At 38.9% G+C, this 20,537-nt stretch overlaps 1 protein-coding gene across 8 annotated transcripts in view; it reads right to left on the reverse strand.

The window, feature by feature from the left end:
• Positions 1-20,537, reverse strand: part of MKLN1 (muskelin 1) — a 97,345-nt gene that overhangs the window by 68,607 nt on the left and 8,201 nt on the right. For 2 of the 8 annotated variants that reach the window (XM_075758536.1, XM_075758619.1), the window contains exon 1: positions 6,789-6,922. Coding sequence is in view for 6 of the 8 variants with exons in the window: in XM_075758008.1 (XP_075614123.1) it covers positions 5,278-5,366; positions 6,789-6,931; positions 14,129-14,198 (302 nt within the window). In the remaining 2 variants the exon portion in view is untranslated. Of the gene's footprint in view, positions 1-4,693; positions 4,787-5,277; positions 5,367-6,788; positions 6,932-14,128; positions 14,199-15,060; positions 15,174-19,046; positions 19,098-20,537 lie in introns of those variants that run through there. The other 6 variants (XM_075758100.1, XM_075758188.1, XM_075758008.1 and 3 more) reach the window with 6 other exon arrangements.

Consider the following 20,537-nt stretch of genomic DNA (forward strand, 5'->3'; position numbering starts at 1 on the left):
TGATATTAACTTGTTGAACTACGGGTTTTCTGACCTACTCCTTGAGGAAACAAATACCAAAATTTCTCTTCAAGTTGTTCCTGAGCTGTTAAAGTTTCTTAAGTATTTACATTTCAAACAAGCTAGACCTATCATTTTCTGCAGTGTGTTTGGGCACAAAGCATATGTTCAAACACATGATTTTCTACATTTTAAAGGGTGTTTCTATGAACCTATTGGTAAATACTTGTGACAACTTCTGGGAACAGTCATCAGAAGAAGAGATTTTTAGAAAGATCCAAAAAGACTTTGAATATGCAATTCGAACTGATTTTAATATCCATAAGTAGGTACTTTATACATTACAGCTCTCAAATCATCCCGTTCAAACAGTTTCTTTCTAGTTGGCTGTTCAGCATACACAGTGAGATGTTTTTGGAGCAGTTCCTAGTAGGTGCATGTTTGTGGAGACAGGAGAGAAATCAACTGGTCAAGAAAACCAAGTTACCTGTCTTCCGTCCACATTGCATACACTCTGCCCAAGAAACTTCCTTCCTGTTTAGTTTTTGTCCTCTGCACAAGATGAGTGCTGCCAATACGGTACCTTAATGTCATAAAACATTACTGCTTTTAAATCCAAATACATGGATAAGTTCAATCCTGGGTATCCCACCTAGTAAGGTGGCAGACTGACAAAATACCACAAGAGTAAAATGTAAAATGTCATCTTTGATTTTTCCTCAGACCCAAACACAGACCAAGACCAAACTGAAGTTAAATTCGGTATTTGCTCAGCTATAAAGAATCAAAACCTATCCATCAGCTTCTTACACTGAACCAAACCACAGACCACCTCAAATGGACCAAGACCATAAACTTCCTGATGGTAAACTTGAGGCCAATTTCATAATACTGAGTTCATTGGGTGAAAAACCAAACTTAAGTATTAACACCTTCCCATCTCATTCCAAAGCAGAGAGGTCCACCTCTATTTCTTTTTAGCAGTTCTCAGAACTTATACCAACTTCTCCTGGAAAAAGTTAACATTTCACCCTCTTATCTTGGTAGCCAACTACAGACTGTAAGACATATCAAGATGTGCATAAGAATTCTGGGTAGCTATCACCACAAAAAATAAAAACAACAACAACAAAAAAAACAAAGCCAACAACTTGCTAACACCCCTCCCCCCCAGTTAACTTTCAACAGTCTTGTTTACAAGAAGGAAACAAAACACCAGAAATGGTGATTTAAACATCAAGATTTTTCATGGTGCAATCATCTAATTTAAGGAAAACAGACATTAAGTTGTATAAGGAATACAGTGCTGCACAGGCAAGGAAAACAGAATTTCATCTTTTTAAACTACTCCACAGGAGTAGGAAAAGAAAGCTTAAGAGTTGGAACTGCAACGTGATCTCTACTCCCTTCGTCCAAAGACTAAGCATTCTGCTGGATCATCTCCCCATTTTTGCACCTCTTCCCTGGCTCCTGGACTACACGAAGGCGACTCCTCTCATCCTTTCCTCTGCCCTCTCCTTTTTGAGGCCTCCACAGGTCTGCTTAGCTCTTAAGACAAATCTGCTTTTAGAGCACCCACAATCTAACTTAGACCTGGAACAGAGACACTAAGCGCAATATGGAAGTAGCAACAGTCACACAAACAGTGATAAGCATTACTTGTCAGTGTAACACACAAATCTCATTTTTATTTTTGCACAAGGTTTGGAGGTAACAGCAGTCTAGGATGCTGGGTGTGGATATAAGCCCTCCTGGGTCCAACTCCTGTTTCTTTTCTCATGTCTCCCAGTGGCTGGTTTTCATATGTCCTCCCCTTCAACCACTTTCAATTTCACACCGCAGCCAAGGTAGACACAAACCTACTTGAGCTTCTGCCATAGCTGAGAAACATCCTACTCTCAAATTCAATGAATACCCTACCCTGAAACACAGCTGCAGAGGCCACATCTCATGCTATCCACTGTTTGCTATATTGTTTCCACACACACATATACATCCTTTTGAGGTGGAAATACGCTACCATTAAAGGTGTTGAATCTGAAGCCTAAAGCTACAGTTGTTTCTCCAATTTTTACCATATAGCCATCTCAGCATGGTTTTTTGCTGCAGGTACTACAATCCGCCCTGAAACACATCTAACTGTTCAGATCAGCTGAACTGTCACTCCACAGTGAGGTGCCAAGCAGTAATAAAAAACAGTAATTTAAACAAAAAAATCAATATCCCTTCAACAGAAGCAGAAGGTATTTAGGTCACTTACACAGTTCTTTAGCCACACAAGGATAATTTTAGGGGATATTTCTCAATAATCAGAAGCTATGCGCCAACAAGGACTGCAACCCTGTATACTAGAGAGGACAGTTGGCAGAGGCATTAAACTCAGTAAAATAATGTCAGTACAATAATCTCAAATACCTCTTTCAAGCTAATTTCCATGTCCCTCATCTACAGGCAGCAGACACACAAACAGTTCATGTTTGGAAAAATGCAGATAAACATTTAACACTGGAAACATCCATTTAAAAAGAAAAAAGTATTGCTCATTTCTATTACACCAAAGCTTAATAATCTCGAAGCCTAGTTAATAACTCCCATGCTAGTAACAAACTGACATGAGAATTACACCAGGCATTTCTTCGAGCTCTTTCACAGCAGTTTTTACACCACCACCTGCTTTCAAGGACACAATACAAAAAAATCTCTGGAGTAACCACAAAAACAGAGCCAGAAACAACAGCTCACAGACATTAAAAAGATGGTCTAGTGGAGGGTGTCCCTGCCCATGGCAGGGGGGTTGGAACTAGATGATCTTTAAGGTCCCTTCCAACCCAAAGCATTCTATGACTATTCTTCATTATTTTGTCCAGATAAATATCTTCTTCCCCCTCCCAAGTTCTTTAATGAGGTGCTACATGAAATGTAAAAATTACTTGTCAAGTAGGTCAAAAGCCTGCACAACTGGGCATTTCAGCACTAAGGAACTGAAGTTGAACTAATTCAATTAAAAGACGTGCAAGTCTTTTCTTGACAAAAGGAGAGAGAAGTTAATTTTTCTGCTTTCTACGAGTCTGAAACTTCCTCTAACATGTGAGCAATGGAAGCTGTAGGAAGTATTCTCCCCTCTCACAGATGTACCCATGTCACGTTCCTCCCATGTAAACCTCACTGTTGGGTTATTAAGAGTGGTGTATCAGCCAGTCTGTTTATCTGCAGAATTATAAAGCAAATGCCTGATGCAAGTCACTGCTGAACGAATTGAGGCCTTCCCCAAATACACAAACCTCACTGATAACAGTAACTTTTGCGGTGTCAGTCTCAGAGTCCAAAAGGGCAGATTTGGGCCTCATGTTTACTGGCAGTATTACAAGGAACACAGCATGGTATTTCAAATTTTGAGTTACTTTGGCTAGCAGCTTGGAAATTTTAACAAACTGAAAACATATTCAAGCTGTGAATCTGAAAAATAACAGAATTTCGTAACATCATTTTGCAGTTGTTTTACAGCAAAAAACACTCTCACAACTTCATAAACAAAATGACGCTAGCCATCAACTAAAGGTTTTAATAGGTTTTGGTGAAAAGATAATCTTCATTTCTGTACTAGCACAGGAATTTCTTCATAGAAGATACCTGCAAGAAACAAAAAGCTATAGACACAGCTAAAAGGGAAAACTCATCTCTAACCATAACTAGTGAGCAAGTCGTAGTTAAATACAAATTAATATTAATGTATATAACACAGAATGCTTCTTGCTATGTGAGGAACCCATCCCAACAAAATAAGTCATGTAACTATTAACACTACGTCACAGAAAAAATCCTGGTAGTAGGAATTAATCAGCATTTCATTTTCCTAACAAGCTCCAACTTACTGCCACACTTTATAACATCAGAACACATTTTGCTGGAATACAATTTACACATCCAGAGAAGTAGCTAGCAATCTTTCCATTTGCCCCTTTAGCCCTCCAGTAACTACTTGCTGGTTTTTAGCCAATGAAAAAATAACATTTCCCAAAAAACTGCTGTGGGAAGCTTCAGAATACATTAAGAGAAAAAAAAAAAAAATCAATTTAACTTTCCTGATGTAGTCAACCTTTAACTCTAACTATTCCTCTACTCCTCTTGAGGTTTCCTAAAGCCAAGTGTTACAGATGCTTCCAAAAGTAGCAGCCAAAAAAACCCAATGAACAACCAATTTCTCTACTTCTCTAAGAATGGGAATTACCACTGTTTCTGGCACACAAATGACTTTTTTGATTCCTAGCCTGAAACTTTCAATTCCTCAGGCAAACATGAGATTCAGAAAGCTGTGTAGCAGACACTAGCGCAAAGGGCTCTGAGAGGAGCCCCTACACAGCCACTATCATCCAAGTCTTGGCAAAGGAATTACCCAACACTTCAAAACACTCCTAAATTCATCTAAATTAGTCAACAGAATCTTACCTCATTTTTCAGCGACTACCTCCTTGTTCTATTTTTAACTTTCAACAGTTAGTTTAAAACCTGTCATTCTTTCACTATCTCAGTAGGCAGGAAGGGGAAGATAAATTTATTGAAAAAAAAAGCTACAAAGATACAAAAAGCTGAAAGACCTTAAATTCTTAGATTAAATCCAACCAGCATCACTGACAGCCACTGTAAGACCCTTGTTTTCTCTGGCCTGCACGAAGCAAGGAAGAGAGATCCTCACCTGCTCCCATCACAAGTCACAGTAACTGGCCTTCGTTAGCACCCATTTTAGCAAACTTCACCAGAGAAACAAGACTAGACATCACGGGGTGTAATTCCTTGCCCCTGGATGTCACCTTTAGCCAGAGATGAGACGTACTGATTAGAGTAGCAGGAAGAGAACAAGGAAGGCTTCTGCTGTTGCTCTGTCTCATAAGCGTGAGAACAAAAAGAATTCAACCTTTTTCAAACTCTAGGGTTGTCAACCCCAAAACTTTTACCAGTATTTAGCTTAATGATTTTAAGTTCTATACAGCAATTTATAGTAGGACAGTAAGCAGCTTCTCCAGCAATTAGTTGACTCAACAACTGTATTTCTTAAAATGACTGTATTTCACTTTTATTCCCCAGAATTTAAATTATGAAGCTATTATTTCTTAGTAACAGGACTTCACTGTGTTCCAATCTAACCAGCCTAAAAGATCATGAAATGGAACAGCTATTGTGGATACTTTGCCTGAGTACAATGAAGTCACAAGTGCCAAGACTGGCACAAGTATAAGAAGAGATTATTTTCTACTCAGAATGCTGAAAAAATGCATTTACCTATCTTAATGAATCGACAGGGGAACATCTGTTCATCAATTTTATGCTTCAAGGTGAATGTTTCTTTGTTATAATCATTCTTTAAGCCACTGTGGGAAAAAATAAATAAGGTTACTAAATCTTACCTTGTATTTTAGGACTAGCTAATAAACGCAATCTAGGTCATGCCTGAAATGCGAAGCTTGTTTCATATCACTATGAATCATAAGTACGCATGCTGGACCAATGCCTGGACTGCTATCCACCATCTTATCTCCCTGGGAGGCAGCACTGGCTAGTGGTTTCAGGAGGGAACTGCCATCCGATCAATGCTGCTTGCCTACGCCTGTAACCCTGCAACTTCAGCAAGAGATTGGCCTGAACCGCACTCTTCCATTTTTAAGAGGGAGATGGACCAGCTCTCAGAATTATCACACTGCCAAAGTGCTTTGTGATTCATTTACGGGCATCACTTTATAAAAATATCAAATATTTAGTATAATTTATCACAAATTTTAAGTCCATTTTTACTGAAGGTTCAAGCACAGGTCCCAAAAATAAGAATTTTTTAATTAAACTTCAGTACAAATGAAATGACATTGATATCAATAATTAGTATGCTACTAAGACCTCCTCCCCCATAATTCTAGGAACAATAAAGTCAAATTGCAAGACTGGTCTATCTAAAGAGGGCGAAAGGGCGGGAACGGTTGTGGCTAGTTTCTATACAGTCTTGAAGGATATCTGCAACAAAGAACTTCCCATGTTTCTCCATGGCTATTCTGCTTGCCTACAGATAACGTACACCCATACATTCCCTGGAGGTGGACTTTCCTTCTGTAGGCCTCCAAAAATAGACTAGTCCTTGCTACTCATTTCTCCTGTACTCCTAGATATTTATATATCATTTCCCTTTCTGAAACAGAAGGCTCCTTAAAAGGCCCTTGCAAATTTACATTAGCAACTACTCGGAAGCTCTAGATAGCTTGAATAGCCAAAAGGCTCTTTCTTTAGTCCCTATCAGTACAACTACCAAATCAAACTGAAAAAAGAAAAACAGAGGTTTTCCATTTGCTTATTTCATTTATTTACCCATTTGAAGAAAGGCAAAGCAGCTGACTAGTTCAGACCTTTACAGCTGCAACCAGGTCCTTGACACAGGCAGGTTATTTGGGTTTTTAAAAGCTACTTTAAGTTACCCACACTCGGGGAATCGTTTCTCTTGTGCCTTAAGCACACAGAAGAAAGGAATCGCAATCCAACAACATTGCGCCCTGCTCTCAGCTCTTCCAAATCTCCAAGAGTTCGCTCTCCACAAAGCCTCTATGGTTAGAGCAGGATAAGGAAGGCTTCCTGGAGCGAGTGTTGGGATTGCTGCTCTCTGACCTGACCATAAACACAAGGGCAGCTAATTGCAGGATCACAACCACAGCTCTATTACACTGTCAGCCATGTGTCTGCTTGGGAGTGAAGGAGAAGAGCATTTTGGTCCAGCCTTTATGATTACCATAGCTGATGAAATCACATCTTACCTGGATAAGAGATCTGTCATGTTTTCCTCATTCATCCCACCAAAGACTTTAAACTTCTTTAAATTGCAGACATGCGTTTTCTCGTATTTGCCAAATGTGATACTCTGGACTATGGCAGGTCTCTCAAGTTTCAGAATCAAATACTGCAGAAGAGAGAACAGTGAATTTCAATATTAAAGCCAAGGCTGCAAAACAGACTAAGGGAGAAGCATTACAGCCTTCAAAAATTCAGTTTACAAAGTCAGGGGATGAAAGTTAAGATGATCCCTCCCCGTTATTATATTTTCTCCTTTGTTCCTGGAACGAAGCAAAGGGGTTTTAGGAATATTACTTTAAAAGCAGTTTATCCAGGAAAAAGATTTGGTTGAACTACCTATTCCTAGCATTTCTATTCAGGGCTTACATGCATTCCTTCAAGCTGGATGCAAGACTTCCTGAAATCTGGCAAATAGGATCAAACTACGGAGAACGATGATTCAAACGCCCACTACAGCCTGAAATGAAACCTAAACTGAATACACAATTAGATAAATACAGTATGTTCCACATGCTAAGAGAACATCAAATTACTTTTCCTCTCTGGGCTGACACTATTTAACCACTGAACACAGACTAAGTTTGATGTGTGGCTAACATAGGAACCAACTGCTTATTAACCATACCAAATAAAACCAAGCCACTTAACTGACAATAAAGGGGCTTTACACATAGAACAATGAAACTGTTCTCCCTTGTGAACATTTGCTCCCCCCTTACACAGATGTCACACACACACACCCCCCCCCAGTGTATAAATACTCAGATTATTTATATTCGGGCCCCAGCTAGTAGCTTCACCAGCAACGCTGGAGGACAAGATCTGTTCCACTTGAAAAGCGTATGCAGAGAAGCAGTTGCACCATTCATCAGGGACCATTGAGCACCAAGTTCATTTAACTTGCCCCTACAAAACAGGTCTTAGAGTGAGACCGGAGACATCCTCTTTTGCAGAATACATCGAGTTTTCTACCTGAAAATAATGTGTTTAATTCTCTTCCCTAACTTCTCGAAAATAGTACACAATAGAGAAACGAGACGAAGTGCAGAAGCAAAATTTCTCATCATGCTGGATTTTGTTGCAAAACCCTGTGATCCAAGGCTACAGTACAAGCAGATCAGTAAGGTGTTATCGGACACCTCCCACTGCAGGCACTGCTGGTGGCCCTTTCCTCTAAGCAGCGGCACTGCCAAAGCAGACGTGACGTAGTATTTTGAGCCTTTCATCGACATCTAGTATTTGCATGCGACTGCTTTCTATGGTTCCTGAGTAGAAACTAGTATCTCCCCATAAAGTGCCGTGAGCATCACTCTGCTTGTGCTGAACAGCTCCATCAGTAGGACAATCTTACCCTAGAAGTGCATCTTCAGGTTGAGAAGCTGAACAAATTTTCCCATCCATTTAGTTCTCAGTCTTTCTGTTGTGGCCTTATAAAGAAACTGATTCCGAATCTAGGAGTAGTACTGACATCGTTTTAGAGAGCGTCAGGATAAACGCATGATCTCAACAGCTGGTCCTCACTACATCTACAAAAAGCTCAGCTTAAAAGAAATACTTGTACATAAAGTGGTTACAGAAGATAATGCTGACTGGGTAGGTACCTAATAGAATGTGGAAAATTTACTGCCAAAGATGTTTCCAGCAACTCAATTTTTTTCAGAATGAAGAAAATAAACCAGTATCAGCACTGCTAGCGTACAACAGAAGACTGTTTTGGTGCTTTTCTAGATTTTTTTTTTTTTTTTTAAATGAGAAATGTTTAGTTTTGTGAAGAACACCATCCACCTAAATGTCAGAATCCACTGTTAGTGTAACTAACAGTAAGCCATGCTTTTGTCTCAAAGTGCTTTCCAAACTTCAGAAAAAAACAAATTTCTATACAGAAAACAGATTTTTCTAAAGCAGAGGAAAGAAAGAGATGAGGAAAAGGACAGTCCTGTAATGAGCAAGGCAGTACTTGATACATGGCACAGCCCACTGCCAAAATTCCCATGCAGAACAGACAGTACACAACAACGTCTAAGAATTCCTCCTACACCATCGTATCTTCCCCGCAGATTTCTCCCAAAGCTGAAAAAGCAAAGCTAGCACTACCAGCATCAGCAACTGCGATTCTTAATCTTGCTGGAATCACAAACCTAATGCTTGGGTCACGAAGACATACTTTCTCAAGTACCACGCAAGATTTGCAAAAGCTTGGTGCAAACGTCATCCTGCATTATTCAATTCTTACCCTAAATTACCCTAGAGAAGACCAGGGCTGCAGTTAGATCCTTGATCTCTGCGTACATGTCTAGAAGGGAGCAAGGCATGGCAATTACTCCCATGGCTAGCAGTGATTTCTTAAGCCTACAAACAGGGAAGGAACTCCACAGACCTGTTTCCTGCTTCCACACGTCCCATCACCTGCTGAGTCAGGCGGATGTTACAGAAAATATAAGCATAAAAGCTAAAGACAACCTTTTCATGAATTCTTCTGCTGACTGAAACAAAAGACAGGTTTGCTTTAAAGCCTGTGGCCCAATACCTGTACATGCATTTTTGTATTTTTTAAATACATATACACACAAATACGCATACATAGATGTACTTTTTGGGTTTATACATAAACACACACACTGCTGCCATTGTGGGAACAGGTTACAAATCTCACTGATGTCGAAAAAAATATATTGCCTCAAGAGCTGCATACAGCTGGCTGCATGGATATTTTTGGACTGCTACCAGGATTTTAGATGTGACAAGCTATTCTCTATAGCTTTGAAAGACGTGATAAAAGTGTACATAAAATCAAGTGATTTATTAAACCTGAAAAGAACAAGTCCATGAGATTTCAAACAAGTACATATACCAACATATTTGACACTTTTCTGTCCTACTGCTATAAGTAACATCAGTACACTTAATGTCCAAGTATTCATGAAGTATTCCAAAAATCCAAATTATAAACTGAAGCGTGTGTTCATTAGAGGCATGGCACAGCACACAGACACTAACTGGAGTAACTGCAAAAACCTCAGCCTAATTGTTAAGCCTCAAATTACACCACTTACAAAAAAAGATGCTATGAAACATTAGAAGAGTAAAACTTCTGGTTTATGATTAAATGCATTTGTAAGTGAAGGTGCACAAAGAGCAGAGGAAGTCACGTATGGCACTTCAGCACCTCAACAGCTTGTTACTGTACACCCAAAAAAAGCAAATCCAGTCCTGTCACACTGGGAGCTGCAGCAAAATCCCAAACTTTTTTGAAGCTCTGGTCTGTGCTACCATTTGATGACAACCATATGCATGCTTCTGCATCACACAGCTGAGTGTAAATTTTATTAATGTACTTTAAATTAGTTCCTGATACAATCTACACAGCAGGATGGAAATCAAGAGAGGAAAACTGGTCTTCTCAGATGCAAAACTGAAACCAATTGTTTGGACAGTGCCACTAACGTTATACATATGCTCTTTAACTGTTCAAAATTTACATTTCCACAAATACGCTGGCCCAGATTCCAAACTGCACTACGTAAGCTGCCTGTGCATTAGAGTCACATTGTATTTTATTAATTTCTTTCTCTTTAACCATCTCTGCTCAAGCATTTTTTTATTAGGGAGTAGTGAAACTTGTATTGCATGTGAAAATAAAAACACAAAATAACAGGGGCTGCCCTTGCCCACTACACAAGCCTACCCACTGCTTTCGCAATTAAGCCTGTGGGTAAATAAAAATCTATCCTTTTGTTCTACGCATTACTAATCAAGCCAGTCAGGGGAATTAAATGTTCTCCTGCATGCAGTCTTCCAAGTCAGACCATCACTGGAGCCATCAGGACGAGCATTTATGCCAGGGCCATGGTCTTCAAAGTTACCAGCCTTATTGCTTCACAGTTCCCACGTAAGCCTAGAACTAGTTTAAAAATAGAACGATCAGCCCTCTTCTGCCTGAATAGGTTACTACATAACAGGTTTGTTATTGAATATATAATTTCTGGGTCATTCTATTTCAAGACTCAAGAAAGATATCTAGTTTAATAAACAGAAAAACAGCTGCCATATGTATTTCCTTTCACTGGCACTCATTCATAACCAACTGGTGGTCTTCATGGCCACAAGAATTATTTAACTCTACCACACCCATAAAGGTAGACAAACCCTTCACTAAATATAGTCACATGGCAGCATTCCAAGTGTCTAGACTTTCACTTTCATTTTCTTTCCCTTTTCAAAAAGTTTAATCCGGACTCTGGCACATTTACTGCAAAGCATGGATCTTCACTGAGCTACTGAACACATTCTCAGATTTTTACCTATGTTCTTCTGATTCAGACTCACTATAGCAAGAGGAATGCTCTGAAAGAAAAGGTGCCTGGAGAGGTTTTTTGTTTCCATCACCAAGGGAAGGGAATAATTCAATGTTTAGGGATGTGTATTTTTAACTCTAAGCCAGCACAGCACCACCACCCTGGCAGGTCATTACTAAACCTTTACACTAAGGTGAGAAACACTAGTGATTAGGGCTGCAGCTTATTAAAATATCTCATGGCATGTTCCAGTGAGCATGACTGACATTAGTCCTTGTGTTGTGTCTGAGCCCTAGTTTCAGCTAGTAAAGTTTGAAACAAGGAAAGCTTTATTTTACCAAGTTTTAGTTCACTTCCTGTCCCGGACTGTTAAGGCTGCCCACACAGTTTAACAAGCACGTCACTGCAAAAACGACCAATTTTTAAATGAAGTAATGCCAACACACAATCCATAAAATGCTTTGCAACTTCATTTTCCATAGGAGACATGACATTTATTTTGGGGATTAAAAGTTATGTGTATATATCCTCATTCTTTGGAATATGAAATATTCAACTTCTAACATAAAGCAAGTAATTTCCCCCCAACTTCTCTCCCCACCGCACTTATAATTCAGTCAACTGCTATTTCAACTGAAGTTTTCCAAGCTAAGAATCTGCCTTAAAAAATTCAGCCATCTGCAAGAACAAGGAAGCAGAAAACCTGTATAGAAGTTTTAACTGCATTAAAAGTTGGCAGTCTTTCAACGGGCAAGGTGCAAGAACTAGCTATTTTGAGCAAACATAGCCAAATCTGAAGCTCTTTTGTCAAACGTGAGACAACACAATTTGGAACTGTTTGCTTCTATATAAACCAAAATAACAAACAACATTCTTTGCACACAGGCCTCTGCAAATTTTAATTTCCCATTTCCTCTTCCAGTTAATTTTTCAACAGGGAAGTTACACTGTAAAAAAATGCTTCACATGAATAATTAAACACTCAGGTTAGAAGCATGAGAATTAGCTAAAGTACATATTAGAGACACTGTTAATACATTATCTCTCACACTCAGGATTGGGCTTGCTCAATACATGAGCCACTGCACAGTATTTTATATTTTCACTATTGGATACAGTGATTGAAGCAAGAGGAATCCAGAAGGATGGCCTTTCCCACTTAGGCAGCCAGGTTTTCTGTTGGTTTTGTCTTTAAATATCACAGAATAGAACTCAAATATTGTCTTGCCAGTCTCAATCGCCAGTAGGAAGACTTTTTGCATGAGAGACGAGAGACACAGAGAAAGGCGAGAGACACATAAGATGTATAGATACAGATCTATGATAATGGTAATTCATCTCTCTCATATCAAAAGTTTGGTTTAAATGACTTATGTGGGGAAGTGCCCAATTCTCCAGGGTTAGTTCAGTAGTTCTGCAACAGCATCTTCATTCAGGCCATGATCAATACACATAAAATTGTTGGAAGACATCTCTTCAACAAGCTCATGTGGTTTGTAGAGAAGTCACTAATTATTCCCTGCTTAATGTACATGCTTGAATATAACTTGTATCACAGCTTGTCAGCTTTAAGCATACGTTGGGAGTATTCTAAAGCATCCAGTTACAAGAGATGTATTCCCATTCCAGAACCAGGTTTTTAAAAGCACAAATTATTCAGGATGGCTCAGAAAATGAAAAAGCAACTCTTAGCAAGAACTACAAGCATCTCAGGTGAAAAACCCAGTCCAAAGCTACACCAGAAGCCAACCCTGCCTTGTGAACAACAAAGTCCTAAGAAAAACATGTGCTTCCTGCATGAAAGGAAAGATGGCACAGACTGGCATACAATACATGCTCATTACCCTGCAATCAATAGTTCCTAGATAGACTAAAACTGCTTCAGGCTATGGGATAAATTCCTATGCTGTCTATCAAAACGTATATATGTAAAAAAAACAAATTAAAAGAGCAGTAGATGCACAGAGGCATCAAGGGGATCACAAAGTATTAGTCTTCACAAGCAGGTTTATGAAACACATTAATGGTATAAACAGAATACTTTTCCATCTCCTCCTAAAAAAACCCCACTTTTACAGACACAACAGTACAGAACACTTATGAAAATCAAGATGAAAGCCTTTCAGCTGGATGCAATGACCTGCTGCTATAAGGAGTTGCCAGTCTAGATTTTTAACACACCTTCCAAGTAAAGTAGCAAGAATTACCTAGAGAAAAATTCTGTGAGACTTAACTCATGAGGAATACTTGGATTATGTAAGTAGATAAGCAGAACTTTAAATGCGAGATACTGCGCAACACACTCCGCTGTGCATCAGCGTTTTAAACAAAACAATTTAAAGCAAGCAGCGTAAGATACAGAAGCTGATCAAACAGTACTAGAGTAATAAGGTATAGATCTAGCATAAAGAGAAGGATAACACATTTATTGGAGAAAAAAAAGTAAAAGGATAAGCATATTTTTTCTGGGTAATCTAACAAACTAGTAAATAGTGAAAAGCAAATTAGATGCTAAAATCAATACAAATCTTTTTTTAATAAGGTGATTAAGCAGCAGAAGAGGTGACATTCACGTCTCTCTAAACAGACTCTACATTTCTAAATGTGCTATTAGGAGAAACAAACACAAGCTCCTTAGATCTAGGATTCCGGGCCAGCAATCTACAACAGTTTCCAGTAGTGCTGACAAAGGGGGACCTGCATGCCTCATTAGCAGCTTAATCTAACCATAAGGTTAGATTATTTCCAGTACCACCACAATTGTCAAGGATGAAACGTGAAACTTCCCCGGCAAAGAAGCACTTCTTGAAAGATCATAAATAAATTGCTGGAAATGTAAATACCTAACGTACCAACACAACAATCCACATTTTACGGAGAGAAAGTAGCCTATAAAGACTGTCAATATAAATAGTAGCAGCCTACATTTAAAAAAAAAAAACCAAAACTCCAATATATATTAAGTTGTACAACACAGCCGTAACTGTTGCAGAGATTCAGACGCTTACCTGGGGAGGATAATTGCTTTCTGAAGACCATCTTGAGGACTGATCATTGGGCTTGTCCACCAAGATATTCCTAAAAAATGAGAAGCCAAAAGCAATTTAACTAACTGCCACATTCTATTTTACCTCCTCAATAAGATCTGTCATACACACAGAACAATTAACATTCTCATGCAACTACCCAAATCACTAGGCAGAGACTAAGGTTCTCCCCCTTCTTTTATTAAAAATTTTCTATATCGCTATTTTACAGGACCCATCAAAATACGCCTCCAAGCCTTGTGGTTGTGAAATGGAGCTCCAAGTTGCGAAATAAAAAAATCCAAATTAAGAAATAAATGTAAAACAGATGAATTTACGTAGGCCCAAGTCCGCAGTGAAGTGGAAAAAACGGTCTCATTCACCTCAATGGGGTAAGAACTTTTCAATAAGGTTAAAATGATGAATAGTAAAACAGTTAGCAAGCCAAAAACTGTCCTTTACTAGACAGGCGATACTGGAACAGAGAAAGCAAGCTGCTAACCTACTTAAGCCTTCTTGGAGTGTGGAAGATGACCATCTAACTCATGCCAAATTTTACAAGTATTTTTCATATGAGCTACAAGCCTAGAACAACATTCAGGAAAGCAGAAATTCACCATTCAACTGGCAAAATTACCTCTGCGTTGCTTTCTTACTGTTTGGAATAGCACAACATTTCGGTAATTAACATAAACTCTGAATAGGTTTTCTTTGGCTAAAATGAAACAGATTCATCATGACAAACATATGAAGGATCTGCCTTCCCCTTTCCTATAACCATGCGGTAAAGCTCACCTCCCAGACTAAAGACTGAAAAAAAATCCCTAAAATATTTACAGCTCTTGGCGAGGTAACGATGCACCACCTGCTGGACAGGGCTTACGAGCTCTACCACGTCCAACTAACGAACTCACCAGCTCGTAAAACTTATGTAAAAAGAAGGAAGCAGTCATCAAAAGGCTTATGCCATCTCCATCTGCTGTGTAGGAGGAAAAGAACACGAGCATCTGGATTACTACAAAGGACTGGAGGAAAAAAGCGCTCGTATAAAAGCTCAGAAGGGAAAGAGGTTAAGTCAGAGGTTGAGCATTAACAGACAGAGAAATTAGCTCGCTCTTTCCACATTGGGCAGACCAAAATCACCACACTAGCAACAGTATCCAAGCAGTCCTGCACTGTGACAAGAGAGACAGCAAGGAGCTAGACCAGGGTGGCCCCTTAAAATACTTATTTTAGAGAGCTGGACTAGTGGTTGTCCATCTGCAGGCTTTACAAGATACATGTCATGATTCTTACGTGGCATCGGAGCAAAACTCAGGTTCCCTCTCCCTTTAACTAGTTTCCATCATAGCATGGCATTTAATAATACATTTATCCATGCATCCTCAATGGAGAAAACGTGTGAGCAGTATACAGACATGCACTACCCTCTTGCTCTAACCCCATCAAAATAGGAAACATCAAGCCATTAGTCTGTATAATTAAGCATCCAACTAAGTACATCTAGTTTGCAGTGCGAAGAAGCTCAACTCCAAGAGAAAACCTAGCCCCTGCCTTTAATTACAACAGGGACAAAATGAACCAAGCAAACCAAAGGGGAGAATTTGGGAACTGATGAGAGACAGATTTCTAATAAAAAGCTGCGAGTCTCAAAAAGCCTAGTCACCACTAGAAACCAAAACACACTTGTTTTGAGAAGAATCATACCTGCAGTCTCCTACACCATGCCACAGGCAAGGCAAAAGAATATTTATTAATTTCTTAATACCTTTTAATATCTGGGGAGAGAAAAAAATTGCTAACCTTAAAGGAGATAAGTATCTTGTATGAAATACTTAAGGGACACAGATAAAGCCAGATAACACTTTATGGCTTTTTTCCTTTATGGAACTTTATCCTAGCACGAAAGACAACAGTTTACCCTACAGAATAAATTTTATTTATGATGCTATTACATTTGTTTAAACATTAGACAATAAGGTCTTCACACGTTGAGCAACATTTGCAGGAATTGGCACTGTTACATGGTCAGATAATGCCCTACTGGAAAGGGGCATTTTATAACTGGGACAGATCCCAAAGATCGTATTTTTAGAAGTAGATTTGTTTGCTTCTCCAGGTCAAAGATCAGTTTGCCACAACCAAAGAGGACCTCAATCAGTACAGCTAGACAAGATAAAAATCCTTCTGCAGAGACAGAGAAAAGGAACAGGCAGCTCACACAAAACTAAGGCTAAAAAGAAATTTAAAAGATAAAGATAGCAGTGTCAATGGAATTATAAATATGTTTTAAAAACATATGCGTTATTAATTTATTTAAACAAACATTGAAGACATAAGTATATATATATATACACACACACACACAAAGACAATTTACTGTAATGGTTTAGGAGAATTTATGGGCTTGGAGTAATTCAAACATTCCAGCAGTCATGAGACAGTAAGAAACAAACAAATGCATATCCTAATGACAGACATCTTTTTCCATGTAAAAGCCCCTCTCCGCACATCACAAAACTCTTGCACAGTACCTGGGGGCAGGCTTTTCAGATATGACACCTAGATTAAAATCCAAAAAACTTTTAAAGTGAAAATGCCATTAACTCGATGACTTGCCATGTAATTTTCACAAGGCATTAAAAAAGTAGTTGTAAACCCTTGAGCTACCACAAGTACCAAATAGTTTTACGCAAGCTTTTCCTGTGAAAAAAAAGCAACCCATTAAATGTTGTTTGAGATAACTCAAAATCATGAACTGTAGATACAAGATCTAGTCTAGCATAAATCTACACCGCTGCCAAGAGGGACCATTCCACCCACTCACACCTCATCCTCCCCCTCCCTACACCAGCAGCTATAATAAAGATTAGCATAAGTAACTTCTTTAGTCAGATCAGGTCTCCAATTCAGCTTACTACTAGTGCCAGCACCAAAGGAGAAAAAAGGTGAACAGCTGGATCTTGATAAGGGGTTCATACTGGAGTGAACTCCCAATACCATTCTCCCACTGGCAAGTAACTACTAAAAAAATTAGATGTTGTGGTACCTCTGCTACTTTGCGGACACTCTTGCCCCACACTAAAAGCTAAGCAGAAGGAGCTGGTTTATTTGTACCACAAACAATAACACATCCAGAGGTGGTACTGGTGTCCCTTAAATTCATAACCTAGCTTCCTTCACGGCTATTGGCATCTAAGCCTTTGCTGTAAGCATCTCAGTTGCTAAAAAAGAGAAGTGGATCATTCTGGCTGCTTTGCATAGAAAGCTCTTTTGGCAGAACACCGTGGAAGTTTCTTTTTATTACCCATGCAGATGCCGGCCTTGCAACTGCTGGAAGTAGATAACTTTTCCTTTTACCAACTCAGAAACCGTCACATCCGTTGTACCAACTGCTGGCTGATCTCTGCTGGAATTACAGAGACGTCCCCACACTTGGTATTACCAGAGGACTTTTCTGTGCAAAAAGCTCTGTGGTTTCAGGCACGACAATCACTAAGCAAGAGTTTTTCTTTGCTTTGGAGGGAGGAAGGGAGAAATAAAATGACTTTGCAGAATATACTGCAAATTAGGTTTAAGGTTGCTATAATTTGCATCTAACCTAAATATTTTCATGAAGCTATTAAAGAAATCCTCATCTTTAGGAACAAGTCCTTAAGAATAAACAAATCCAAAACACTAGCTTTGCCTGGAACATTCAAACTGCTCTTCAGAGAGTAGCTGTGCAGAAAAGGGCACACGCATCTCCAACAGGACTTAGAACTCAGATGCGGTTCTTCTAGAGAACGGCTGAGGTACCACACCACCGAACTGCAAAAAGCAGTTGGGACTGCTATGAAAACACAGCCTGACTGAAAACAGACAGAGCACTTTCTTTGGGGTTGTCCATTTGACCATTTTCTCTATTTTTCCTACAACCATCCCAAAACAGACTAGGAAGAATACAGCAACTAGAACACACAGACTAAAATTTCCACTAAGTCCACTTTACAGAGGACTGTAAGACATGGTGGGCCAACTATTTCAAACGCGTGGAACTATCACACCAGCCAGTACAAAACATCAACAGAGATACTCTCACCCAGCCCAGACAATGAAATGTATACACAGATTTAACCAAGAAAAAACAGAAAGAAAAAAAAACCCACCACCAAAAATCCCTATTCCGTGGATCTGGAAAGAACTAGAGAAATTTTTCTCCTGCAACTCCCAGAAACTCACTGCAACTAATGCCGATTTCAAGCCGCCTGGCGCAGTTTAAAACGTTGCATGTACCTGTGGCTCTCCCCTAAAGCAGTTCAAAACCAAGAGCTTTTTAGACTGTTACAAAATTTCTCTCCTTTCTAATGGAAAACTTCTCTGCTTAAAATGGCATAAAGATGAGAAGACATGAAAATTTCTTGGTTGAAACACAGTAAAACATGCACAATTATTAGGCAGTATGCAGAGACATTCAGGAAACAAGGCTTTTTGAGTTTGGGTGGTTTGGGGGTTTGCATTTTTTAACGCCCAGGACTTCTTAACCCCACTGCTAAGTACAGGAGGACCTGTTGCATAGTAAAACAAAGTCTGAATTAAACTTATACACAAGTGTGCAATTTTAAATACTATACTGTTACTAGATTTACCAGCTTACTGCTTAAATTTGCTTCCATCTCCTCAGCAGCAGGGTTTCACACAAACATCCAGTATATTATAAATTTACTTCTATTGAAAGTAAATAGCTAAGCAAGTACAGAATGCAAAAATAAACCGATGTATTTAGAAATCACCTCACAGAAATATACTTAGCAGATCACAGCTGACTACTGGACAACAAAACAAGTATCACTTAGCTCTGGCCTAGAAATAGTTCTTTTAAGACCAGATTCTCAATTATTTCTCTCAATGAACAGTTTACCTTTAAGCTGCCTCTCATCGCTCCCAGCCCATGGATACACAAAGGCCTTTATTAAAAACCAAACTACTTCTTAAACACAAAGTGACACTGTTGCAGACATTTCCAGTTACACAACTTAGAAACTACTGCTTTTCACTCCCGCATCTAGTTAAGATTTCTTTAAACAAGATATTTTTTGATTCATCAGTGCTTCCTCCTGACACGTCAGAAATTAAATGTTACCAATAATGACTAAAATTGCAGCAACATAGTGAATTCGCAGCAAGTTATCAGAGCCTGGTAAATAACTTCTATTCCAGTGACACTCAACAACCCTAAATCACGGATTAAACTTTTGACTGTATCACAGCACTGAGCAACCCAAATCCTTAGCAGCAAGAACTCCCAGCTCCAGGTTGGTAGCATCAGTATTAGCATAGCAGAAAAACAAATTGGAGAAAAAAAATAAAGTCAGGTCTATTTGCATATGTTGGTAACCACAGTACCTTCACACATTACAGATGATTACCAGCCTTATTGTCCCAATGTTTAGGGATTACAGTTTAGATATAAGTTAACTGGTAAGTGATGCTGAACCTTTAAGCTTAAAAATTATCAATGTTTGTTCTCTCCTCGCACTAGCTTTGGTTTTAAGTTTAAGAATTGTTAGATCACTGAAACAACAGATCTCTTCCACGTACTTTAAGGTCCATCTACTTTTTGAAAAGAAAATAACTTAAATTGCTGATGAAATCAGCAATTATAAAGACTGCTTCACTTGATCATCTTAGTGAACTGATAGTAGTGAACACAAGATTATCTGGAACCTTTTCTTTTGCCCGTTTCGTTTCATACTCAGTGTTCATTTCTACATATATAAGCCATGTTTGAAATCCAGCCTTTTAAGTGATCCACAAAGTACTAACTCAAGCAACACGGCATGCATGCAGCCCAGCCTATGAGGAGGTTCCCTGAGCAGAAATAAATCCCTGGCTTGATAAAAGACCAAGAACAGGATTAATTCTACCCTTCAATATTCAAGGAAAAAGATGAAGATATTAGATTCTTCAGCTTGCTGGATTTGTAACCAATAAATAAGATATTGTAGTAAAATTCACCCGAGTTTAAGACATCGCTAGTCACAGCCACTTTATACCAAAGTTCAGTTTTAATTTTAAAAAAAAAATCTCACATCTGGCTGGGAAAAATAGTTTAGACAATGCGTGAACAGAAGGATTTCTACTGCCAGCAATCACCAGAAAAGCCACTAAACAGACTTCCCAAATCTTCCACAATACCGGTGGTGTATCACACTTCTGCACTGCATTGCTCTCGCTTCTCATTTCCAAAAGCCTATTCTTGGAAAGGGACAGACCCTTTACAAGAAGATTAGAGGAAGGCAATGTCTAGCACGCATCTATGCAAATCCACTATGCTGTATTTTGGAAGCATCACAAACTTGGTGGAGTATTTTTATTTGACTAATGCACATATGGAAAAATTTTACAAAGG

Source organism: Balearica regulorum, chromosome 1, assembly GCF_011004875.1.
Source record: "Balearica regulorum gibbericeps isolate bBalReg1 chromosome 1, bBalReg1.pri, whole genome shotgun sequence".
NCBI classification, from domain to species: domain Eukaryota; kingdom Metazoa; phylum Chordata; class Aves; order Gruiformes; family Gruidae; genus Balearica; species Balearica regulorum.